The sequence below is a fragment of the Callorhinus ursinus genome, unplaced genomic scaffold (assembly GCF_003265705.2).
Source record: "Callorhinus ursinus isolate GAN/ISIS: 27379988/994484 unplaced genomic scaffold, GSC_fseal_2.0 scaffold23, whole genome shotgun sequence".
Lineage (NCBI taxonomy): Eukaryota > Metazoa > Chordata > Mammalia > Carnivora > Otariidae > Callorhinus > Callorhinus ursinus.
In genome coordinates this window covers 5,852,611-5,879,497 of record NW_027397085.1, presented here as the reverse complement: position 1 = coordinate 5,879,497, position 26,887 = coordinate 5,852,611, and the positions used below count along the sequence as shown (strand labels likewise).

At 41.8% G+C, this 26,887-nt stretch overlaps 1 protein-coding gene across 6 annotated transcripts in view; it reads left to right on the top strand.

The window, feature by feature from the left end:
* The window catches only part of ARHGEF28 (Rho guanine nucleotide exchange factor 28), a 324,502-nt gene that overhangs the window by 151,471 nt on the left and 146,144 nt on the right, over nucleotides 1-26,887 (top strand). For all 6 annotated transcript variants that reach the window (XM_073905343.1, XM_073905344.1, XM_073905346.1 and 3 more), the window contains 3 exons: nucleotides 16,443-16,626; nucleotides 19,015-19,195; nucleotides 21,117-21,189. In XM_073905343.1, the coding sequence (XP_073761444.1) occupies nucleotides 16,443-16,626; nucleotides 19,015-19,195; nucleotides 21,117-21,189 (438 nt within the window). The remainder of the gene's footprint in view (nucleotides 1-16,442; nucleotides 16,627-19,014; nucleotides 19,196-21,116; nucleotides 21,190-26,887) is intronic.

Below are 26,887 nucleotides of genomic sequence, written 5' to 3'. Positions count from 1 at the left end.
CTGTATGTCCACACATACATGTATATATACATATATGTTGATATACGTGTATGTACTGACGTATATATTGATTTGTGTATATATGTGTTTTCTGATTAAGGAACTTCATTTTCTTAAACCTCCTAGTTTAAAAAAAAAACCCTCTAATATTGGAGGGTGTTTTACTTTTCGGAAGGCAGATTCATTTTGACAGAGGCATAAAGTTTTCATACTTTTTCACCAGTCACTGCACTCAAGGCCACAAATAAAGTGCCCCCAAGCCTCCAGGAGCAGCAGTTGCAGGTCAGAAGCAGGGCTCCTTCCCTAACCCAGCACCTCCCTCGGCATAGCAGCTTAGAGTCTGCAGTGGGCTAATGTGTGCCTCTGCAGATGACAAATTGTTGAAGGTTATGGGACTTAGTTATTGCACATGAATAACTTAAACTAAGAGCCTTCTAAATGGGATTCATGTTACCCATGTGCTATAGTTTCATCCTAAAATTTAGGAATGAATTAAGAAATCTTAATTCTTTTGTTTGAGAGAGAGCACAAGAGGGGGGAGGGTCAGAGGGAGAAGCAGGCTTCCCACTGATCGGGGAGTCCTATGCGGGACTTGATCCTGGGACTCCAGGATCATTACCTGAGCCGAAGGCAGCTGCTTAACCAACTGAGCGACTGACAATAATACATGCGTACTATTTTCTGTGTTGGGGCTATATGTCCGCACAGTCAATGCTGATAGATATACATAATCAGGTAAGTTGGGTGAACACTAGGCTAACCGCCAAGTTGGCAAGGGTCACCTAACTGCCATTTTTATTGCTATTTGGAAATGTATTTGTGTTTTCTAAGCGTCCTTTGGTCATGACCCTTGTTTATCCATATCCTTAAAGTAGGCAAATGTATGTCACCAAGAGGTTCTTTACTTTGCGTGAGATATATTTTTATGGGAGAACAATTCTAGTGTCACAGTCATTGAAAATCTATGTTTTAGAGCTGGGTTCAAATCCTGACCCTGTTGCTATGAGGCATCCTGGGCAAGTTACTTCACTTCTTATGTCATAGAGTTTTAACTTCTGAAATGAAGCATTATAGTACCCATCTCATCAGCTTGTTGTAATGATTAAATTAGATAAAGTATAGTGAATCTTCTATAACAGTCTCTGAATATACTAAGTTCTCAGTAAAAGTTGACTTTCATGTGCATTATGTGAATGGATTTCCATATATAGAGTATATTGTATGTACATATGTAGAATGCAAATTGTACTTGGTCTGGACAAATGAGGCTACAGACAAAGGATAAAATGTTGGTATTGTAAACAATTTATTGAAAATTTCTAGGAGCTTTTCTAGACTTTCTCTTAGAACAGTTTAGAGTGCCGGAGGTAACATTGCCTGAAGCCTACACTTATAGTGGAACTTCTCTACAACATCACTGTTCAAGGATGGAGTTAAACACCTTTATTTCTTTTGGCTCCTCTGTGTGGATGAATTCCACTACCTTATCTTCAAGTTTGCTGATCCTTTCTTCCATTCGATCTAGTCTGCTATTGAATCATTTTTTTTTTTTTTTGAAATTTCATTTCATGTATTATATTCTTGAGCTCTATGATTTCTGGTTGGTAGCTGTTTATATTTTCTACCTTTTTTTGTTAAAATTATCACTTTGTTCACACACTGCTTTCCCAACCTCGGAGAGGATCTTTATGACTGTTATTCTGAACTCGTATTGGATAAATCACTTACCTCCATTAAGACTGATTTTTGGAAATTTATCTTATTCTTTTTTTTGGAACCTGTTCTTCTGTTTGTTTTCATTTTCTTTGACTCTCTGGGTTGGTTTCTGTACATTAGATGAAACAGACACCTCTCCCTGTCTTGACAGACTGGTCTCCTGTAGATGAACATTGTTGGTCAGCCTAGCCCAAGTTCCTGGTTGCTTCTCAAACTTTAGTGATTGCCCAAGTTGCTGTGTTTGTTCTTAGTGGTACCCAGTAGTTGAGGGTGTGCCAAGACCCATCAGTGTCCTCTAGGGGAAGATCTCAGTTATCACCTAGATGCAGGCTGATTAGAAACCCTATGCTCAAGCATAAGCTGGGACAGTATGTGCTGAACCCCAGGGGGATAGTTGTAGCCAGGGCTTCTGTGTGCATCCATTAGCAATTACTTCTTTATCCAGTACACTCCTGTGGGACTCAATGAAGGCAAGCCACATTGGCTGTCAGAGCTAGGCATTCAGGGTGCTGTCCCTTAGGTGACAGCTGTAAAACCTGGGGTGCCAGATGTGTGTACAAGCTGCTTCCAGAGAGATGCTGGTGGCGTGGATCTATTGTTGTAATGAACCAAACCAAGAAGGGGTGGGGGATTGCCCACTGCCTCCCTTGGGGTCCAGGGAGGATCACAGTCAGCTCCTAGATGCATGCCAATGAGAGAGTGGACCCTTAAGCAGCAGTTTATAAAGTATGCAGTCAAATTCCTTCCAGGGAAGGACTGGGAGATGTGTCTTTCCACCTGCTTCCTCTGTGTTGAACCCTGAGGGAATGGTTATGGTGAGTGCTTGTCTTCCTGTTAAGAACTACTTCTTTGCTGTAGTCCTGTGGGACTCTTGGATGCAGACTCCACTGGCTTTCTCAGCTCAGTGGAGACTTTCAAAGTTGGGGTGCTAGATGTGATCCAAACCTTTCATTCCTCAGGGAGGAGCTGGGAGTTGGGGTTCCCTTCTGATTGTATTGAGCTGTGCCAGGGACAGAGTTTATGGTGAGTGTGTCTCAGCCTTTTGTACCCATTCTGATGTGGTGCTTCCACATTTACCCTGTGTATGAGAGAAGTCATTCACTTAGTTCCTGGATTTCTCTCAGAATTGCTGTGGGTGTTGCTGTACATTTGGCACTTCCATGGGAGGAGGAGAGTTCAGGAGTCTTCTGTGTCAACAACCTGGTCCCTCTTTTTCAATTTAGTAGAGTTTTCATCTGAGCAGTTGAGAATCTTGTACATGCTCAATGCATCCTCTCCTAATTAACCGATTTTATTAGTGCTGCTTGTCTTCGAGGTAGCAAAATAATCGCAGACTAAGAAACGGTGGCATATGCCCTGCTGGAGTTTATTGTGTGTTAAGTGATAGTGGCATCCTAAGTGGAAAATAGTTTCTTTCCTACTAATTATTTCTCCTAATACTTATCCAGAAATGATTTAAAGCTTCACCATTTGCGCTTAAAATTCTTTGTGTTTATTTATTTATGCTTTTTTTGTGGGATAAATTGATGTGCTGAATGAGGATTAATTGATATCTGTAATGACTCTGTCTTGGAAGAGTCTGGTGGAAGCCTTACTGGGAAGCCTGACTGCGTTTCCTTGCCTTTTGCATTTTATAATTCCTCACTTTTTTCCTCTTCAATCACTGAATGTTATCAGGAAGGCCTGAGATCCTGGAGAAGGGCCAGGCTGAGCAGAGTGTTGTGTCTCATCAAGAAAAGCAGAGATTTTTCTTGGCCCTGCTTCTTACCCATCATTATTCAAAATGCAACTTTATTATATGTTCTAGGGAAGGAAATATCACTGGTTTTATTTAATTTTGTGCCATAAAAAAATTGGATTTCTGTTTCATAAAATTAAGCCCAGTTCTTTGAAATAGTTTTCATGATAAAAAACGTTTGAGGAATATCAGGACCCTATATTTGCAGTAAAACTTGGAGTAGAATAATATATCCAATAAAATGTCACAATTTATCTTTTTTTGTTTTGGGTACTTTGCTTGGTTTTTTTTTTGGACAGAGCTATAGTTCTCAGAGATTGGCATAATTTTGACAATTAGATTAACTGGGATAAGGTATTTTGTTTCATTTCCTTGGTGCTTTCCTTTGTTTCATAACTTGTGAGTTAGTGTTCCCTTCCTGCTCAACCGAATTACTTCGCTTGTGTTCCCAACATGGCTGGCAAGCCCTAAGCTTCCCATCTCCACGAGAAGACTACCATTTGAGTAAAGAGCCCATAGGGACTACAAATACCATCTCAGAGGACGAGAGCATTGCCTTTAGAAACATAATAGCTCTTATCCCAACCTATAGAATAAGTAGAGGTTGTCCTGGTTAAGCTTTCTGATAGAAGAAAAATGAGCCCACTTACATTAAGGAAAAAAAAAACTCAAAAAGACTACCTCTCTCAGCATATATTTACATTTACAAACCAATATGTAGCAACAATTTACAGATTTAAGTCCTTTTTTGCCAAAGTAAATTATTATGAACAGTGACTTTGGAGTTTTCTACAGTTCTCTACATAAGATAGTTCATACATTCAGAGGTCTCGTTATAGGCACAAATTTTTAGTTATGGAAAAGATGGAACTCTGTTATTAACAATTATGAAAACATAACACAATCTTCTTTGCCAGCTTTTTGAGACATAGTTGGCATACAACATTGTGTAAGTTTAAGGTATACAATGTGTTGATTTGATACATTTATATACTGTAAAATGTTTACTGCTATAGCATTAGGTAACAACTCCATCCTGTTACCTAAGTACCATTTCCTTTTCATGGCAAGAACTTTTAAGAAAAGTGATATCATGAATTGAATCTGCAGGGCATACATGATATAATTTTTAAAGAAAGAAAATTTTAGTTGGCAGATTGCTTTATCAAGTGAAAAGAGTTAAACTTGACTCTTGCCTTTATAGTTGATTCTGTGAATGGAAGAAATTTTTAGGGTAAGCCAACTGAGCTTGTGAAACTTTTCTGCAGGACTGTCTTGGACCTAAACACAGCTGCTGTATTTAGGGAGCTGTCCCCAAAAAAGTAATGGGTGGAACTGATAGGACCCACTGAAAGTGCCTTAATTAATATAATTACTGATTTCAAAGATGAGAATATTTGAGAATCAAGAAATTAAAGAAATGTATTAGTTGCAGACCACATGTTGTCAGGGCAAGTCTAAGTAGTATTGGTATGTGCAAAAACAAGTTTCATTGTAATTAATATTGACTTAGAGGAAAAATAGAAACCTTGTCAGGGACCATGAATTTAATGGATAGGTCATGCTGTTACTAAGAAGGGTGGTTAGCATGATGCTCTATTTTATTAATAGGGTCTTTGTAAATTAGTTCCCTTTGAAGGAGAATCTTTGCTTTTCTACACTTTACAACTAATGAGGGGAAAAGGAAAAAAATGCAGAAGGACAAAAGAACTTCAGAAATTTTATAAAAGTGGCGACTGTTAAAATGTATCTTAATTGGAGGCACCTGGGTGGCTCAGTCGGTTAAGCATCTGCCTTTGGTTCAGGTCATGATCCTGAGGTTCTTGGATTGAGTCCCGTGTCGGGCTCCCTGCTCAGCGGGGAGTCTGCTTCTCCCTCTCCCTCTGCCGCTCCCCTTGCTTGTGCTCTCTCTCTCTTTCAAATAAATAAAATCTTTAAAAAATGTGTCTTAATTGTTTAGTGTTACCTTAAGGCATTTAAAGAGTAGTTATATTGCTTTTTTTATCTTAGGAGAAACCATTAAGTGAGAAATAACAGTTCATAACTAAAGACTAAGTGGGAACTGCCAATTTTCTGTGACATCTACATTGTGCTTCAGGCCGCACACCCAGAATCCTCACTTTCTTTCTAGGCAACAGCAGAAGGAAATGTGTGGGCCAGCAATGTCTGACAAAGGAAAATATCTGTTGAGCTCTTTTTGAATAGAGGAAAGAGAACTGTAACCAGTAAGAAGCAAGATTTGTTTAACACTTGAAATAGAGCTTGGCTGCTTTTTTTTTTTTTTTTAAGATTTTATTTATTTGACGGAGAGCACAAGCAAGGGGAGTGGCAGGCAGAGGCAGAGGGAGAAGCGGGCTCTCCCCAGAGCAGGGGGAGCCCGATGTGGGACTCAATCCCAGAACCCCAGGACCATGACCCAAGCTGAAGGCAGTCATTCAACCAACTGAGCCACCCAGGCGCCCCTTGGCTGCTGTTTTTATCTTTGAGTACAATTTGCTGGCTGTATAAATAGAAAAAAATAGAGCAAGGCTCAGGAGCATGACTTGTTGGTTGGCCTCAACTTATGTTCTAGGTCTTATTAGCCAGGGGATGGCATATTGAACTATAAGAATGACTTGCTGTCCCCAGACTGTGAAATGTCAGCTTTGTTCTTCTGACCCAAAGCTTTGTACTGGATGGCAAGTTTGAAATAACATCAGCTGGTGTCCTACCAGGACACCCACAAAGGACAGATTTATTACAAAATACAGGTTTTCTGTTTTAAAAAGATTGAGGAGTTTTGAAATTAGTGCATGACAGGTATCAACTAACTCTGAGGTTTTAAGTGTTTTTCTTGGAAATCTTGACATTTTTCAATCAGTTATATACACACTCTCTATTACTTTCTAGCCTTCTGTTATTCCTGATAGTATCTCATGGAACAAACCTCTCCACGCTTCCTTTTCTGACATTTTAAGCTGGAATTCTATTCCTTCAGTTGCTAAGGTAACCCAGTGCATGAATGTTAGTGGGGGAGAGAATGTTTTTAGAATAGGTTCCATGTTAAATTGGTAACGTTGTTATACATTACTTAAGCATGTACTCAAATATGCATCATTTGTGAAGTTTTAAATCTTTAATTTAAAAATGTTTTCTCTGTCTTCCATCCCATTTTTAGCCATTCATTTTTAAGGAGTGGGTTTTCTGGCAGTAAAGAATTTAATATGAAATTGAACTCTCAAGGAAATGGAACCCCTTATCAAATAATCTGAATTTATTTTTCCGTTAAACTCATTAACCATATTCCCCTTTTTTAATGTATTCCATTGTAAAGATGAGAAGGCAGCTTAAAGTTTTCCCTAAAAAATAAACTTCCTGCTTTTATCTGGCACCAATGGCCCTTAGACTGGAATTGAGAATTAAATATTTATTCTCACATCAGAGATAGAGCAGAGGGTTGTATTCAGGTTACTTTCTCCCTCCCTCATAATTTTCAAGGAAAAACAAAGTAAGTGGAAGCTCATATTTTTTTCAAACACCCTACCCTAATGTGCTTCCCAAAGGATTCAGGACAGTGGAAGGTTTTGGAATTTACCTCTGGGTAACCATGTCCTACCCCTGTCCTTTCCTCTGGAAACCCTTTAAACGCTGCCCGATGCATATGACAGTTTTTGATTGCACTCAGGGGACTAAAATTGAATTTAAAATGACAGTATCCAAGGAGTCTGTTGATAAGGCAAAAAATTAAGATTTTTGCCTTTTTCTTAGATGTAAGAGTATTTGAATGCTGGTGGCTGTCCTTGTATTACTTTATCTAAAAAACAAATAATTGGCTTTAAAATTACCCGTGCTTGCCGGTTAAAAGGCTGATGGTTGAAGAGACAAGTAGGAGAGTCTTGGGAAGGAGATGGACAGTGAGGCAGATAGAAGTGATGAGATGTTCTTGGGGAAATGACCAGCCGGGATCCTTTGGCAGTGCTCTGCTCTACAGAGTCCAAGTGAACTGTGAAAGGCCTTGTCTTGACTCTTTAAAACCTGGGCCTTTATGTGAGTATGAGCCTGACATAGGTAGAACACCCCCAACCCCCAGTCTTTTGTATTCCTGCCCTAGGTTCTAGTTCATAATGATTCTCACATAGCTGCTTTCTCTGCACTACATTTGTAGTTGTTGCAGCTTTTATTTTGCAGGTTTGCCATGAGACAGTGGTGTGTGTGTGTGTGTGTGTGTGTGTGTGTGTGTGTGTGTGTGTGTGTGGTGACCTATCAAGCTGACATGTGCAGAGTCCAGTGAGCCTGGGCCCTTAGGATTGGTGTGGCTTAGTTCTTTGTTTGCTTTCCTCACTCTCATTTTGTCGACTTATTCAAGTTCTGTCTTTACTGCCCTTCTTGTTTTTGCCATCTTTGACATAATTATTTCTTTGCCTGTAAGAATTTGAGTTTTGGAGGTGGAAAAGTCTGGGTTCAGATCCCTGATGCTCCATGTGGTACCTGAGTGAGCTTGGGCAATTGCATGATGGTGTCAAAGCTCAGTTTTTGCCCCTATGAAATGGGGATAATCACAGGCCTTACCTCGTGCAATGGTTGTCAGGATCAAATAAGATAATATATTTAAGTTGCTTCATAAATGTTAGATGGGAACAAGGAATATAAAGTCCTTACGGTTGTTGGCACCTAATAAGAATTAAATAAAAACGTTGTGATGGTTCATTTCTTTATATTCATTCATATGTGACAGCTGCCCATCTGGACTTCTAGTGAACTTCTTTTAACCACCCCCCCCAACCTCATCCCAGGTAGGGAGCACCTTCAACGCCTATTTCCTGTTTGCTTTATCCCCTCTCCCTTCCTCTTCTGTGCTCATCAGAATACCCCTTGCCGGGTAGGCCCCTCGTGCTCAAGGATGGGATGAGACTTCCCGCTGAAGTTGTAACTCATAACCACGGAGTTGAATATTTTTCAGTCTAGCTCTTTGGACTTGGGGCTCTGGCTTCCAGTGTAAGGGCAGTGAATGGATCCTGCCCAGCTGTAGATGGGAAGTCGCTTTCCAGGTGGGGGTTCAGTTCAGACTCTCAGTGCAGATTTCAAAAGGCCATTGCCAAGATATGTGGAGTCTATACTTTTCTGCCTCTCAATAATAAGATTAGACTGTGGGGCGCCTGGGTGGCTCAGTCAGTTAAGTGTCTGCCTTTGGCTCAAGTCATGATCCCAGGGTCCTGGGATCGAGCCCCACATAGGGCTCCTTGCACAGTGGGAAGCCTGCTTCTCCCTCTGCCTGCCGCTCCCCCTGCTTGTGCGCTCTCTCTGTCAAATAAATGAATAAAATCTTAAAAAAATTAGACTGCAGTGTATTTTCATTTGTCTCCCAAACAGAACAGGGTTCCTGAAGGTTCAGTTGGGAGAATGCCTGGCAATTCCATAGGCTACGCTATGGTGCGAGGGGAAAGAATGCTCAGTGCATCGTAGGCTGTCAGCAAATATCTAATGAATGAATAAATGGTGAACACAAACCAGAGCTTGAAGAAATATTAACAAATGATTTAAAAAAATCCAGTGCACAGACTGGGAAGTAAGTATGACCTAACTGTTGCTCATGGCACCTAATGACTGCCGGTTGCCCACAGCGTGGGGCTGTAGCACATTTGTCGCAATGGCACATCTGGTATCTTACACAGATGCAATTATAGTGCCTCCTGAACAGATATCTGGTTGCCTTCAATTATGCTTTTAAATTACAACCAGAGGAAACCCGTTTTGTTGGAGTATATCATGTCTCTATTTAGTGACAGTTGTACTTTTTGTATGGAAAACATCAGACAGATGTACACCACTGAGAAGTCCCCCCAATACTGGCTTTCATGTTCTTGACAAACTTGTCTCATATGGTATTTTCATTATGTCCCCCTGACACTCCTGGGTAGTAGGCTGGGAAGATAATACTCTGCTTCTCCAGATCAAGCACCTTAAAATTTGAGAATTAAGTGGTCTTTCCACAGCTACATTTCTGTAAGTGTTCAAATCCAGATCTTTCAACTCTTGTCTGTCTGTCTTTGTACTATACAGTATTGTGACCGGAGTCTTAATATATTCTATTGATGGCCACACTGTATAGTTCAGTCTGGACATGTACCCAAGTAGTGAAGGCCAGAAACTGGATTGCCATCTTTGAGTTATGATAAGGACTTTTTAATGTTTTAAGTGATTTAGTACTAGTTCCACAAGGTAAAATAAAGTATAACCAACCTAAAAGAGAGGCAAACTCCATAAAGTGCATTCCAGCATTTTATATCGCAATGTGAATTTTATGGAATGAAACTGAGTGATTGGTGTTTTCCCAGATTTGCAGTCAGGGGTTGTAATCTGAGTGTCTCAAATATGTCTGATGCAGAAAAGACATTTCAGGAAGCTAAAACCCACCCTTAGGCTTGTTACACTTCTCTACTCCCTTTAAAGCCATGCCTGCTATGTTGGTATTGTGTTCCTTTGGGTGTTCTGTTTCAGTATCTTTCTTATGAACCTGTTTATATTTGCAGTTCCTGTTCTGGACTGAACAACCTCTGATCTTCTGGGTGGAGGGGTGATTTTTTTATTTTATTTATTTATTTTTTTTATTATGTTAGTTACCATACAGTACGTCATTAGTTTTTGATGTAGTGTTCCATGATTCACTGTTTGTGTATAACACCCAGTGCTCCATGCAGTGCATGCCCTCCTTAATACCCATCACCGGGTAACCCATCCCCCCACCCCCACCCCCCTCTAAAACCCTCAGTTTGTTTCCCGGAGTCCATAGTCTCTCACGGTTCATCTCCCCCTCTGATTCCCCCGCTTCATTTTGCTAAGTAAAATAAGTCAAGCAGAGAAAGTCAATTATCATATGGTTTCACTTATTTGTGAAACATAAGGAACAGCATGGAGGACCTTAGGAGAAGGAAGGGTGATTTTCTTTATACACCAAAGCCCTGATTAGACCACTTAAATGAAAGATGCCATAATACATGATACATAATACATTTCATTGAGAGTCCTGAAAAAATACAAGATTGTATGTGATGCTCATGCTAAATATTCTCTTCTGTGCTTCATAAAATATTTGGCAATATTTTGTTTCATTCTCTTTACTTTTTCCTCATCACTGTGGCATTGTATCAACGTGTAAATTTTCAAGCAGTGATACATGAGGGAGGTTGTAGGTCCAATAGTTTCTTATTTCTGTTTGTACTCTGTGTCTACACCTAGAGATGTAACTCATCAGACAGTGGTTTCACAGGTCGGATATTTTTTCCAAACAAAAGTGGGCTGGCAGGATGGTATATTCAAAGACAAGGGACCATGTCCATCTTTGTATCCATAGGATCTGGCATATAGTACTAGATTCGTTTAGTGTTTGTCTACTGAATGACTTAGACGCAAAAATTGAGACCTCCATAAATATATATGTGGTTTGGAGGGTACAACTTATTTTAATGATTTGGATATATGTGAGTTCAATATATTTTGTTCATAAACTTACAGTGTTGAATACGTTTCAATGGCTCCACTCAGGTGTTGTGAACCATTAGTAAATCCTACAAAGTAGAAGTACTCCTGAATTAAACTGCATTTAAAAGCACTTGCTTCTAGATTATTGTCCCTATCACATTTATCTTTAATAATTTGCTTACAGTGTTTAAGGATATATCTTGGTTTGGGAGCAAGTATTGTAGATTAAAAATAACTTGTAAAAGTCAAACTTTTTTTTGTTATTATTCATTGGTGAAATTTTTAGCTAATAGATCTTAAGAGATGATAGGGAAGACAGTGGTATAAAAAGGAAGCATAGATAGGTATTTTGTTAGCCACTTACTTAGAGAAAGGAGCAGATCTTAACCCTGGCGTTGTATTAGAATCACTTGGGAATCTTCAGAAAAAAATAAGGCTTTGGTCCCACCCCTGGAAATTTTATAATTGTCCTGGGGAGAGCCTTAAACACAGCTTCCTGTGTGTGTTGGGTGGGGAGACATATAGGCACCATTGGACCCCAGAAGTAGCTACGGTCTCCTCCATTCATGGTTTCCTCTTTGTCCCAGAGAAATGATGCCGACTTGTAGAGTAACTGTTTCCTTGCTTTTCCTATGTATTCTTAAATAGTATGCCTTAGTTGTTCACTTTGTAAAATTTCATATTAATCAAAACATTCCGTGTACTCTTTTGTGACTTTTCTGCAACAACATTATATTTCTTAGTTTTTTTCTGTATTAGTCTGTAATTTTTTAAAAAAGATTTTATTTATTTATTTGACAGAGATAGACACAGCAAGAGAGGGAACACAAGCAGGGGGAGTGGGAGAGGGAGAAGCAGGCTTCCTGTGGAGCAGGGAGCCCGATGTGGGGCTCGATTCCAGGACCCTGGGATCATGACCTGAGCTGAAGGCAGACACTTAACGACTGAGCCACCCAGGCGCCCCAAGTCTGTAATTTTTATTGTTGTTAGGATATGAGGTGATTATACTGCAGTTTATTCTATTGTTGGTGGATGTTGAGATCACTTCTGTTTTTGGACAATTTTACATTTTTATGTGTGCTTGCTGCAGCATACAAAGCATAGTGCTCACTAGGATTTCTGTGTAGGAATGGAAATGCTCAATCAGTGAAGACTTCAGTTTTTTCAAATTTATTCGATGATGGCAACGTATTTTCCAAAGTGGTTATGCCGATTTACATTTCCTGTAGCAGTGACTGTGAGTTCCTGAGGACTTGATAATTTATTTTTCAATCTTCTGCTATCTCCAGACCTTGTGAAGCTATGATGATCCTGAATTTGGACTGAACAGTGTATAAAATCATTTTCCTTTAGCAACAGCTGCACCAGCTGTTTCGGGTCCTGTGCTCGAACACTATGGGAGGTCCCTTGGTGTGCGCTGTATTTCATGGATCCTTGATCCTCAGTAAGTCAGGGCTGGGATGAATACTCTCAGGACCTTGGGTCTTTGATGTGACTGCCTTGTTTTCCAGGGGCAGAAACTGAGGTGTGGCAGAATAAGAGGCATGGGCTTTGAGCCTCCTTCCCTGTCTGGGTCCGATGAGCCTCCCTCTGTGCCATGATGAGAAATGCTGATTGACTGGCACAGTCTACTCACTTCCTCTTCATGTCTGGGTGATTTTGCTCGCGGGATGTGACAGGTCATACCTTCTAATGTTTGCCATTAGGACAATTACAAGTAATTCTGTTTTAGTAACATTAGTTCGCATAACTCCTGGCATTAGCCACACAGGAAGAGACATATTTATTTGGTTAAAAATACATTTTAAACGCCGCCCCCCACTTCTGCCAGATTGTATAACCCCTTTTCACAGCTTGTTTTCCTGACCACTGTTAAGAATCTGAAACTCTATAACAAGCAGAATTATTTATATATGTCATGGTGTTTCCTATTTCAGGCTATTTGCCTGATTCTGGGCTCCGAACTTTCATACTGAGTGAGAAGACTCTCTCTCAAAACATCTTGGTCAGCGTCTTATTTGTTTCCTTCAAACATCAGAAGATCCTTTCTCCCCTTGCCTTCCCACCTTCCCAGGAGGTGGGTAGATTGGGAGGGAGGGAAAGGGGGACAGTTTCAGCAGTGAGCCGTTCTTTCTCGCAAGTTTGCTGTGCTCTCCTGTGAACTAGATGTGAGATTGGAGCCCAAGGAGGGAATGGGGGGTTGGACTAGCAGAACAGGCCTGGAAAGTGTTCCAGAAGAGGAAGCAACTTCTGCCCCCACTCCCCTCCACGGTCAACCAGGTTGAATAGAGTGAACTCCTACCCAAAGTCAAGGGTATGTGGGGCACTGCCCCAAACAGTGTAAGGCATTCCATTTGAATTGTTGATGCTCTACTTGCCTTGACCAATGGTTTTCTTTCAAAAGGGAATGCAGTATATTTAGCTGTTCCCTTTTGGTCTTCGTCTTGGAAGAGAATTGTATCCCATATAACCATGCAGTATTTCTTCCCAGATTGAGATTAGGATCTATGACTTTGAAATTCCATTCAAGGGTGGCTGGTTATGATCTCATGCTGAAATACATGTTGAGGAGCGTACTTGTGCATTTGTGTTTGTTTTGTTACCTGATCCTAACCAGTCCCTTCCTCGTTATTATTTAAGAAGGAAAAAAAAATGGAAATGTTCTCAAACATGCCTGTTAAGAATGAAAACCCTACCTTCTAATAAAATGAGTTTAAAGGTCAAAAACTTAAAGGGTAAAATAAAGATAAGTTCCTCAATAGCCTTTTGACGATATCAGGTATATTAAACAGATACCTGGCAGGTGTGCACTGCTTTGTTTTTAGATGTTTTGGCATTATCAGATGTCATGTGATGGGGGGCAGGGGGTCTGTGCTGTGTCACACAGACAGGTGATGGAGCAAATGCACAGTGAAGTTGGTGGTATTTCATGAGAGGGCTTATTTACATATTTGAAATATAAGACTTCACGTTCTTGATCTGGATAAAAAAAAATAGTATAAACCACTAAAAATGTAAGCTAAGCAATTTTCTTCTGCGTTTGTGCAGTGGAGTATTTCCTTCTGATTGTTTCAAATTAGAGTGTTGTTGGATGCTGGCTCCCCAAATAGCATCCCCACAGTCTGCTGGTGAGACAAAGCTGAGCTAACTGCCTAGCCCAGTAAGGGAGACCGCCTCCATGGAGCCTCAGCAGCCTCTTCCTGGAGAGGGCAAGGTTGGAATTTACTGAGAACCTGAAGGTTGGTTTAATGATGGTCTTCTAACGCAGAGGATGGGTCATGCGTAATGCAGGGAGTTGGATTAGGATTGGATAAGGATCATGGTATAGTAAAGATTGGTTTTAGGGCTTAAAAGGGTGCTTTTTACAGAAAAATTGATGGGTCTTGAAGGAATGAAGAACAGACTATCATTTGCCCTGGGTAGCGTCTCCTGGAGTAGTGAAGTTATGTTAATGAAGACAGTGGAAAAGTAAAAGTTAATGCAGACTGCCAACTGTGTGGAGAAGGAGTTAGTTTTTGTCCTCAGTGTCCAAACTCTGAGAGAGTAAGTAGCTTTTGTTCACAGATTTTAGTCGAGGTATCAGAGATGGAACTAAGAATGACAGATGCTCCAAATAGCAGCTGCAGTCATATCCCTAAAGCTCACTTTCATGGGTACTTATCAGGGGAAGAGCCCCCTTGGTCATATATATATATATTCATTCATTCATTCATTCATTCATTCATTCAATATGCAGGTATTTTTAGACACATACATGTGCCGGGCACTATATTGGGGTAGAAGACGGAAGGGGTCTCTCCCCTCTGGCTTTTCCTACAGTGCAATATTGTGTGCTCTAGACATCTTTCCCATTACAGCTGCAGCCAATAACATTATTTAACTTGAGGGTATATGCAATTCACATTCTCACTGCATGCATTCCAGCAGATCTTGAGTGTTAGGATTTTCAGGTTTAGTTTGTGAAGGTAAGATTTGTTTTAAGGGGGGCGCCTGGGTGGCTCAGTTGGTTAAGCGACTGCCTTCGGCTCAGGTCATGATCCTGGAGTTCCGGGATCGAGTCCCGCATCGGGCTCCCTGGTCAGCAGGGGGTCTGCTTCTCCCTCTGACCCTCTTCCCTCTCGTGCTCTCTGTCTCTCATTCTCTCTCTCTCTCTCTCTCTCAAATAAATAAATAAAATCTTTAAAAAAAAAAAGATTTGTTTTAAGGTATGTCTTGATGTCTAGGGAGTTCATGGACCCACCTTTTTTTAATGTAAACAAATTTATTCTTTTCCATATTTCCAGTGTAATATTTTTCATGAGCCAGCTGTGTTCCAGGCACTGAGTATTGTATTAGAAATACAGTTGTACAAGCTATGTGCAAATAAGGCAATTTGAACATACACAAATAATGGATATTTTAACAGTTGCCATTCAACTCCACAAATACTGGATGACTTCAGTTTGTCAGATACAATGTTAGGTGTTGAGAATAATAAAACCCCTCAGCCTCTACAATGATAAAGTCCATAATGTAAAAGTTGCAAACACCACTGTGAAAACTCAGATACACAGATTAACCAAGGGCCATGTGAAGAGGCCCAAGCTGAGTTGTTGAAGCAAAGCACTAAGGGGGTTTGCCAGCCCTGAAATAATCCAAGGAATCTAATAGATGCACTAGAGCACCTCCGTGAAGTTGGAGAATGACCATGGTCTCAAGTTTTCTGGACATGGGAAACCCATTTCTTTCTTTTTTTTTTTAAATAACTTTTTTTTTTTTTAGATTTATTTATTTGAGAGAGAGAGAATGAGAGGGAGAAAGAGCACATGAGGTGGGAGGTCAGAGGGAGAAGCAGACTCCCCGCTGAGCAGGGAGCCCGATGTGGGACTCGATCCAGGGACTCCAGGATCATGACCTGAGCCGAAGGCAGTCGCTTAACCAACTGAACCACCCAGGCGCCGGGAAACCCATTTTTGCCCTAGCTTCTCATCAGGGGAGGAGCACCTCTGCAGCTAAAGAAGGGAAACAGGCACTTGCTTACGGTTGTGGCCTCTGAGAGACTGCCCTCCTGAAGTAGCAGCATATCCTTCAAGGGCAGCTGGATGTGTTTCTAAAGGATGGTGTGCTCCTAGTGCTTGTTTTTCCGGGCCGGCTTCACTGCACAAGTGAAAGGCGATGTGAATGTGTGCTGTAGTGAGTAGAAAGAGCACTGTACCAGCGATGGGCAGACCCGGCTCCAGCACCTCCTGGCTACCTACATTTGGACAAATCACTCAGCGTGTCCACAGCAGTAAAACAGGGGCACCTGGGTGGCTCCATCATTTGAGTGTCCGTCCCTTGATCTCACTCAGTTCAGGTCTTGATCTCGGGGTTGTGAGTTCAAACCCCACGTTAAACACCTACTTAAAATAAGGTGTTTGGATTAGATGCTTTTGATGGCTCCTTCCAGTTCTGACATTCTTATTGTTTCTAAATCTGTGGTATTATAGATAAAACATATAAGACAAAGTTTGTAAATGAAGGAACTAATACAGTTTGTTTTTATTTTCAGTTTCTTTATGCAGAGAGTCTCTTCTACACCTGGCTATGAGATGGGGCTTACCTAAGCTCTCTCATTTCCTGTTGTGCCTCCCTGGGGGAGTTCAGGCTTTGTCTTTATGCAACAAAGAAGGTGCCACACCATTAGACTTAGCTTTACGAGCCGGACACTCCAAGCTGGTTGAAGACATCACACAGTGAGTTTGGCTACTTGATGGATTGATTCACTCTTGATCTGTTCCTATAAAGTGTTCCAAGTACTGTGGAAGAATTGAAATAACCAGACCACAAGTTAATGTTGGTTTCTGTTTTACCATTAGTTTTCATGTATAAAGTACAGAGTACATGAGCAGATTATACAGATATATTTGGTATCAGCATTTCGTGGAGGGGGAGTTAGGGAAAAAAATGTCTTGAAGGGCTTCGTAGGGGACTGTCGGGAAGAAAAATGTTGGGAAATACTACCCTAACCCCTACTTATATTTCAGGTGCCACCTTAAATAAGAGTGCTTCAGAAAGCCATCCATGTTAGGGTCTTTAATGATTATGATTAATTTACAATATGGTGATTAAAATTACTAATTCACAATATCAATCATAATTTATCATTTTAAATATAGTCATCATTTGTTACCTAGGTCTCCATCCTGTATCACTTGAGGGCTGAAAGTATTTGTTTACCTACTGCAATATTTCTAGTACAGTTTCAGCCTATAACACTCATTGAAAGAATATAAATTTTTGTTGAATCAATAACAGACAAACCCTAAGATACGATGTGGTTATTAGGATCTAGTGAAATAATGTAAAGGAAATAATAAAGGAACTGTGAAGTTTGCTGTGTTCATGATGATTATCAGCATTTTTAATGAATGAGGAATGTGTGGTTTATTACTTAGAATGGTTCAGATTCGTCATTCTTATGAAAAGGTGATTCATATATAGATTTCCTTGACTTAACAGGTGTTAAAAATAAATGAGAAAGTACCTTGAAAATTACAAAGTACTACATAAATATTAAATATCATCAGAGTATTATTATATGGTGTGTCTTGATGGACTGGTTTTTCTTGTTTGACTCATGAAACTCAATGTAATTAATTTATGGTTTTATGGTACATAAATGGATATTGGAGTAGAAGTTAGAACTTTCTGTTTTTCTTCTACTTTGGTCACATGACCACCAACCAAGGGAAAAGCCCATCAGAAGGATTTATCTTTTTCTTGGCTCTAACATGACCCCACTTGCTTTGCCCAAAACGCCAAGGCCGATGTTACTCATTGACGTAGTCATTGTGGATGGTTCATTGTTAGATCAAAGTCCTGGCTGACTTCATCTTGGGTAGCTTGGTACCTTAGTAATAAACATAGTACCTTAGTACCTTTATACTAGGACTGGAAGATGATAATATGTGCCTTAAAAGTTTGCACATCTAACAGATCTATTCATGGATGGTATTAGAAGTAGACTGTCAGCTAAATTCTGAGTATATGGTGAAGCTTCCATTTTCTAAATTAATAACCGTCTTTTGGCTCAGGCTCAGAGTCCATTTATTTCAGTGGCATGTTAGCATGGGGAGTTGTTTTCTAGAAGATTCTAGTAATTAATATCAGGAGTGTGGGGAGATGCCCCAAATCTTAAGAGTACAAGGATCTCTCTCTATTGTTCCAATCAATGGAGATAGCATTTATTTGATTAAAAGTATGTTATATATTCGTGAAGTGTACATTCATTAATCAAATGGGGTCATGTAAGAAGAGGAAAGAGCCATAGAGCTAGCTCTGTGAAGTGAAGAATCTGGATGCAGTTGTGGGGTTGAGACAACATGCTGAGGTGGGCTGCTCTCTGGAAGCACTAGCATTTTCCTCCTGATGCTCTTTCACTGTTGCAATTGCATGACCTTGGGAACCATCCAGAATATTATACTAACTGTGAAGCCTACATATAGCTAATAAATGTGCAATTGTTGTTGGCCAAAACAGAACAGAAAGTAAGTTTATTTTTAAGAATTTAGTTTGGGAATGTTGTTTCTTTGTTTATGGATGTTTTCAAGAATACAACAAGATCAAATGTATGCATGTTTTAATTTGCATGACAAAATGATTTACAACAGTGGACCAGTGTGCTATGAATATCCCACTTGTTTGTAACATCCAAACCTCACTGTGCTCCCTGGAGATCATATCTGTTTTCCACTGTAATCACCTAATAAGCTGTTGGCTGCCAGCTAATTTGTTCTACCACATGTGACCCCGTTAAAGCAAGAGGCATCTTTTTGAATTAAAAAGAGAATCAAATATTGAGGTAAAATACTATGTTTAAAAGTCAGTAGTTTCATTAGTTCTACAAATAATGGTAAAGTATGTAGTGTATGTGAATAGCTTCTCAACTGGCATCTTGTCTAGGCAGAAGAAGGTGGCTTTATTAGCATCTGTTTACATGATCTTACATACTTATTGTCAGTACATGGCTTTCATGGATCGTTTTGCCAGTTGGATTGGTAATAATGGGGGCAGTGAGGGTAGTGGGATCTTGGGGTTGATGTCTTCGAAACTGCCAGTGGTTTTGATTTGTGACATTTCAGTTTCCAGGGCAGACATTCTCCAGGCTTCTCCCGAGTGCAGCTCAGCGAACAAGCTTTCCTCAAGTATATTCACTCATCAGAGACACTGACCCTAACACTGAACCACACAGCCGAGCATTTGTTGGAGGCAGATATTAAACTCTTCAGGAAATACTTTTGGGACAGAGCCTTTCTCCTCAAGGTGTGTGTGTCTCTTCATTCTGGTATATAATAACTCATACTCCTTGAGAGTACAGACTGTAAATTCATTATTTTGGGAACTGTGTTTTGGGGGATAGCACCTTTTTTTTTTTTAAGATTTTATTTATTTATTTGTCAGAGAGAGAGCACAAGCAGGGGGAGTGGCTGGCAGAGCTGACAGAGGGAGAAGCAGGCTCCCTGCTGAGCAAGGAACCGATACGGGACTCGATCCCAGGACCCCGGGATCATGACCTGAGCCGGAAGGCAGATGCTTAACCAACTGAGCCACCCAGACATCCCCTTAGCTACATTTTTCAATCTTGTTTTAGTTCTCTCCTCGTAACAGGTTTTCCTGTTAATCAGAATGTTGAGAATTTAGTTCTAGAACTTGGCTAAAATTAATAAGGCAACTAGGAAATTTAAGTGTCCTACAATCGCATCCAAATTTACTCAAAAGAATAAAAATTGTTTTGGGGCGCCTGGGTGGCTCAGTCGGTTAAGCGTCTGCCTTCAGCTCAGGTCATGATCCCAGGGTCCTGGGATTGAGCCCTGCATAGCGCTCCCTGCTCCGCGAGAAGCCTGCTTCTCCCTCTCCCACTCCCCCTGCTTGTGTTTCCTCTCTCGCTCACTCTCTCTGTCAAATAAATAAGTAAAATCTTTTTAAAAAAAAGGAATAAAAATTGTTTTAATACACCCCATTTACAAAAAAAAAAGTATTTTCCTATTTCATTTTTGTTTTGTAATCAGGAAGCAGCATTCCCTGATGCCCTTTTCAGGTAGCCTGGGCAGTTACCCTCCCCAAAAGACTAGGGTGTCAGGGTTACTGCTGACCCCAGGTAATCACGTGGGCCGCTTCTGTTGGGCCTTAAGCCTGCGTGGTGAGACCTCTTAGGACTCTAGGCACTCAGGCTCCCATCTTCCTTAGCGTCTCCCAGGACGTACCTGGTCTATTCCACCCTGTAATCCTGTAATTCCATGATGGGTCCTCGAAGAGACAATACTGCCTCTTGGGGGGTAAGGCGGGTGGGAGTTAACAGCTACAGAGGGTAGGTGAGTGGGCACTTCTTGTTTCTTGCCCCTTTTTATGGTTTGGTTAACTGTGTATACTTTCATGGTTTTTTGTCACTTGTTATCTGGCCTCAGGATGTTGTTCTGAAATGGTCAAGAGCAAGGCGCTTGATACAATGAGTTTAATTAATAACATGCCCATGAGGGTTCAGGGGTCTGGGCCATTTGCTGGGCTGCATGCCCAAGTGTGCCCAGGTGCTTGTTTAGGAACATGTGCGGATGCCGTCTTGGGCTGTTTCACCGTTTGGCACATCAATATATAATTCTGTGGCTCTTCATCGTTCACCAGCCGGGCAGTAACCATTTGAAAAGAAAATGCAGAGAGCTCCAGGAGGGTACTTTTTCTCTGAGGCCCCCAGCTTGCTCTCAGCCAGGGCAGCCTGCACCAGCATACGCTGGCTTGCAGAGCAAGGCCCATGCACATCCTGGGTCCTCCCTGTGATGGGGGTCCTGCCCCCCCGGACCCCTGTGTTCTATGGCATGGGGAGGGGTTTCTCAGGATGGGCACCTGCAGAAACAATGACTCTTGTTTACAGTTTCAAGATTTTCTGTTCTTCTGTCCCCTTTTTGGTTCATGCATTATGTTCCTGAGGACCTTCTGGTTGTGATGTGGGAAAGTAGAAGATTCGTGGCAGGGAGGTTTGCCACCCATGCCTCTTGGTTCCCCCAGTGTCTCTTCCTCTTCCTGGAGTGCTGCCTGAGTGTACTCCAAGCAACTTCACCTGCCCTGTCTTTCCAGACCTCTCCAGACTGTCTGGCCTGTCCCAGCTCCCAGACCCGTGTTTGTGATTTCCATCTCCTTGTTGCATATCTGAAGCCTCCGATGCTTTCATTGATTTTTTTTTCCCCCTTAGGTTCTTGAAGATCAAGAAGCCAGGCCAGAGGAAAGACAAGACATGCCATCCAGTGCTGCAGAAACTGAAGAAGGTACCCAAGCTCCTTCCCCGCACTGAGGAACCCAGAAAGTGCTCAGGACTAACAAGTTAACTGGTGGTTGAAGTAGGTAGTGAAGCGTAGCAGGGACCGAGGGCCTCACAGACAGGATCAGGGTTGTTGGACACAAGGACGCTGGTTCCTCTGACAGTGTCAAACAATGTAATCCGCTTTCACTTTTTATTCAATTAGCATTTACGGAGTGCTCTTGGCCAGGCCCTGGGCCAGCTTCTGCCACCATCCTGAGCTTAAGGGTACTCTCCTGATTCAGTGTATTCTCCTCATGTTCAAGTTTGGTGTGTTCCTTCTAGGCTGTCCTTCATCAGTCCCTGGTCTCTCAGCTTGTTCCACCTTTGTGGAGCCCTGCTCTGCCCTGGGCTAGTCAGTCTTAAAGGGGATGGAGATGACCACTGGCATGCAGGGCTGAAGGCAGGGGATGCTGGATGTTCCTCAGGGTACAGGAATCTCTGCACCTTAGGGTGCAGACAGTCATACCCAATCCAGGTTGTCCCGCACAGCTGTTGACAGTCCTATGTATCTACCTGTGGGAGTCCACAGCAAGAGGTATATTCTTAATAATGCATTATTGAGGGGCACCTGGGTGGCTCAGTTGGTTAAGCATCTGCCTTCGGCTCAGGGCATGATCCCAGGATCCTGGGATCGAGTCCTGCATCAGGCTCCCTGCTCTGCAGGGAGCCTGCTTCTCCCTCTGCCTGCCACTCCCCCTGCTTGTGTTCTCTCTCTCTGCCAAATAAGTAAATTTAAAAAAATCTTTAAAAAAATAATGCACCTGCAGGAATCTTATACTCTTCTTTATTTTCTCCAGTGTGGCAGTTTATCTGGGCATACATGCTTCTACTTCATTTCATTTCAGGTTTTTTTCCCCCTTTTTCCATATGCAAATAAGTCGATCTGTTAGCAAGTCTTCGTGATCGACACAAGTTTTGATTCTGGGGAGCATTCTTACCTTTTTTCTTAAATAGTCCTGACTTCTTGAACAGATTCTGATTTCATGTTTTGTTTTTCGTTTTTATCCCAAATCTTAGTAGTTGTAGGAATCTGACTTCGTCATTATGTCTTGTAAGGTAGGGCAAACGATTTATATATTGAAATACATATTATCTGATTATCAATTCTTTCCTTTTCCTTTATATTTTAGAATATTTTTTATTTTTTGAAATTATGCGTGAGGATAAGGTTATCCATAATAAGGCATGGTTACATTATCCAATTTCAGGAGAGTGAAGGGACATTACAAAACATCTGTTATGTGTAAAGGGACAGTAGTCTGATAGGGCTGAGAACCACCATGCTGGATGCTGGGGTTAGGGAGAAAAGATAGGATAAGACCCTTGCCCGGAAGCCACCAAAGTTGACTGCTGGTGAATAGTTTTGGTTCTGCTTGTATTTGGCAACATAGACTGAGTTGCATTTCACTTATTTGTCAGGTAGTAAAGTCTTAAACTCTTGGCCCCCATGTTTGTTAAAAAGTAGTCTTGGATAAGGAAGGTTTGTAGCAAGTTGTTGGAAGTCTGTGAGGCCCATCCATATTGCACACGCTCCTGGGTTAAGCGCACACGCTCCTGGGTTAAGCTCAGCAGCTGGGCTTGCTGTTCAAGCTGGACCTGCTTGGGCCCCCGTGGAGTTGCCTTCACATCTGTGTTCTGTAGATGATGTGCTGGAGGCTCTGAGCGGGCAGCAGGTCCTGCCTGCCTAAGGAGGCCTTGGGTCGCTTTATGCTTTCTCCTGAAGACCTGTAGGAGGAACCTCTTTCTGGTTTCATGTCAGGAATACTGGCTTCTCCTGAACATTTGGCTCGCTTTTATTGCTCTACCTATAACTTACAAGGTGTTTTTCTTGTAGCTGGTTGACAAAAACAAAAACTTGGTGCTAAGTTTCTGGCCTGGAAATGTGTAGTATACTGCTAACTGCATTTTTGTGTGACCCTTATTTATGAAGCTCTCATCCTTGCTTTTTTTCTTGTGATTTCTACTTGTATATTTTCTTCCCTTCTAATTCACCTTTAATTTAGAACAAAGTAGGGTCTGAATAAGTGTTTAAATTCTTGCCCTTAAGGGGCTACAGTTGGGGTTGGGGCAGAAAAATAAGCTGCCGCAGCACATTATGATAAGTGCAATAGGAGTCATCTGCAAATAATGCTGTGAGAAATCTATGGCTTGTGGTGGAGTGGTCAGGGAAAGCTTCCTGGAAGAGGTGACCCTGGAGCTGTGATCAAATGGAGGGAAAGAAATTCCAGACAAGGAAATGTATGCAATTCAGAGTTCTGAATCACATGGTGAATTGAGGGAAATGCAGATCATTTTGTAGTCCTGTTGATTAGGGGGGTGTGGGGCGTGTGTGTGTGTGGGTGGGGAGGGCATGTGTGTGTTGTTAGTAACACAGGCTTGAGAGGGAGGCATATTGACCTGGCTTGTACACAAGGCAAGGAATTGGAACTCCACCCTGACAACTAATTTGAAGCAAATTAGGTTAGATTATTACTTTCAAAAGGTCGCTGTGAGGATTTGGAGAGTGCATTGGAGGGTTCAGCGGGGGTGGGGGGGGAGGGGGGGGGCATTGCTATAAGTAATACAGAAGACGGTTTGCACCACAGCAGTGTAATGATTGTGGAGAGGTGGGGACAGATGGGTACTGCCCTGAAGGTGGAAGATGTCAGGTGGGTGTCAATGGTGAGGGAGAAGGGCGATTCCTCCAGTCCTTGTGTGTTCCTAACTGGGTTAGACCTTCTAGGAAGCAGGATCATGACAAAAATTGTACCCCATTTTAGATGGGTTGAGTTTGTTGGGTCTAAGAGCAGCCAAGGTAATACACCTGTGGTCATGCAAGCAGGGAGCAAAAGATAGAAACTCAAGTGCTCTAACTTCAAATCATTAGTGTGTAATGTACTGTATAGACCTTCTAGGCAATGCTTTGATTTGTATATTCTTGGGGGACATATTAGAAACTGTTCGCAGGTTCCAGCAGAGGGCAGTATTCAACTAAAGTGGAACTGCTCCGTTTTTGTCCATTCATAAAGCTGTAGGCAACTCAACTGGAAAAACAAAGCATTTTGAATGTCAAAGTCGGCTTCCCCCTCCTTCTTCTTTAAACCCCAAAGGGGAACTTTCCCTTGGTGACCTACTAGAAGATTTTTAAGAGATCATGTTTTTGTGTTCCTCCAGGGGCAGTGAGTGGAGTGGGAGGCCCTAAGCTTGTATCTGCAGCTGCCATAGATTAAAAGATGAGAGTGTTATCCTGGAGATGGGCTTTACTGTCCCCGTTAGTGCGATAAATGGTGTCATTATTGTCTGCGAGCCAATTATGTTTCCATAGTTTCGTAACTGTAATCATACTCCCAGAATGATGGGAAGTTACTCCAAGTGAACGAAATGGCCAAAAAGTCTTCTCATTTTTAATTTGCTCAAATGAATAAGCTAATTATTAGTATTAATCCACCAGCCGACTCTTTTGTCCCTTGCCTTCTTTGTTCCTATTTGATTTCCTATTCTAGGATTTCCTGAAGAGCATTGTTCAAAACCCCAATCTTGGGAGATGCTTTGAAAAATAAGGATTCTTTGACCAAATAAGTTAAAAATGCAGTCTATGAGACCCCCATTCCTGGTGGAAATTGAGAGTACATTTCATGTTTTTCAGCTTCTGGTTAAGTCTTGCAGTCATGACTCCTGTGCCACATTATGTAATAGTTCTCTAAATGGTTCATGCAAGAATCCCCTGTTAATGGTTCTTAGACCATGTCATGGAGGTGGTCTGGGGAAGGAACACGGGGGATGCGGCTCTTCCTCATCTCTACTGCTCCTGACCTTTCCTTCCTTTTCACCATCACCTGGGTCCTCGCCATCCATTAGTACGGGAATGTGTAATGCTCATACCGGAGCTGGGCGTGGGAGGTGTTTGTAAAACTCCTTATGGTCGTCATGAATATTAAGAACACCCATGCCTCGCCACACACCCTGCTGCACTTTATGATGTTGTTTGGGAGGCTGACAACTGCCTAGATAGAGTCTCTGGGGCCATAAAACAAACAGAACCACCGCAATACCCCTGACCATTACATGACTCCATTTTGTTTTATATTCTTCTGTAGTTAAAAACCAAACCAAACCAAAACCCTATGTGATTTGCTGTCTCAGCTTCTGTGTTAATAGTCCCTTATTTTTTTTTTTGGTTTCTCTGCATTAATTATGTTCCACATTTTCATTAACAAGGAAATGGGGAGTTGGCTCTGGAGCATGACTTGTAGTCACACAAGACAGGGGGCAGAATCCTTTTCTGCAGGGCTGAAGTGGGAGTTTCCCACAGGGCAGAGAGGCTTCCTCTTCATGAGCCCCTTGAGAAAGGTGGGAGAGTCTGTGGATCCAGGCACAAGGCACAGCCTAGGCACGCAGTTGAGAACCCTGCAGGTTCATCAGCTCACCCATTCAGTGAATGTTTGAGTGCTCACTTGTGACAGGCAGGGTTCTAAGCACTGGTGACATAGCTGTAACAAAAAAAGCAAAGGGAAAAACCCTGATCTCAAGGAATTTACTGTTCTATAACTGCCCTCCAGTATTTGTGGGATGCCAGGCACCATTCTAGGTGCTGGGAATGCAATTGTGAGCTGAGCAAAGTTGGGACATTCATGGCGTGCACTTGCCAGTGGTCACTGAGAGGAACACTTCTGGGTGTCAGGAGTGTGTTTTCCCAATTTTATTGGCAGCACAGAGAGATCACGTAACTTGTCTGAGGTGAGGCAGCTTGCCCAGGCAGTCAGAAGGTCAGGCAGGTGCATTCTCTTACCTCTCACACTGTAGACTACCCACCACCCTTCGATAATAGCACGCTTAGCTATGTGGTCTTGGGGCTGCTGGTGGAGAGTCCTCGCCAGCATTTGTGTGATGGTGAAGTGCAAAATTGGAATCATTGCCTTGAAATGAGCTTTCTTCCACATGGCTGACCTGTCTCATAAAGTTCTTACAAGGAAGATTTATGACCCACATGTACAGGCGTGTCTCGATGACACACAGCAGCTATAGGCAGACTCTGCTAAAACCTCAGCTCTGCCATGATCTGGCTTCTGAACATCGGGCAGGTTATTCAGCTGTGTTTCCTTTTTTGCAAAATGGTGGAGTTGGGCATATCATTTAATACTTCATAGTGAGGCTTACATGAGAAAATACAGATAGAGCCTCTGGACTAGTATCTGACCTTCGATGCTTAGCCATTGGGAAGCATCATAGCAAAGCTAGCTTATTATAAGTCCAAGTTGTAACATGTGCTAGGCTGGATTTAGTGGTAATCATGCATGTGTTGGGATACCAAGACGAGGCTCTTCCTGTCACAGTAACGAGGTGAGCAGATTGTTTTGTTTGAACGTTCTTTAGATGAGGATGCAGCCCTTCTCTGTGTGCTCTGGGTGAGTGAAATGTGAAGAGGGAGTTGGGTGGGTGGGTGGGGGATTCTCCTTCTTTGAGTATCTCCTGTGAGTTATTGGGAAAACAAGAGGGCTTTTATCGATGCAAGATTTCCTTTCCAAGATTCTTCATTTTAAATACTGTAACTGAATGCTTTTTTAAGAAGTGTTGAATATGGTTTCAATGTCTGTCAAGATTCAGGTCATTTACACCAGGATGGCTGGGACTTGAGGTGTTGGGGATTTCAGGACAGCAATTAGGCTGTTCTGTGGGGATGGTTA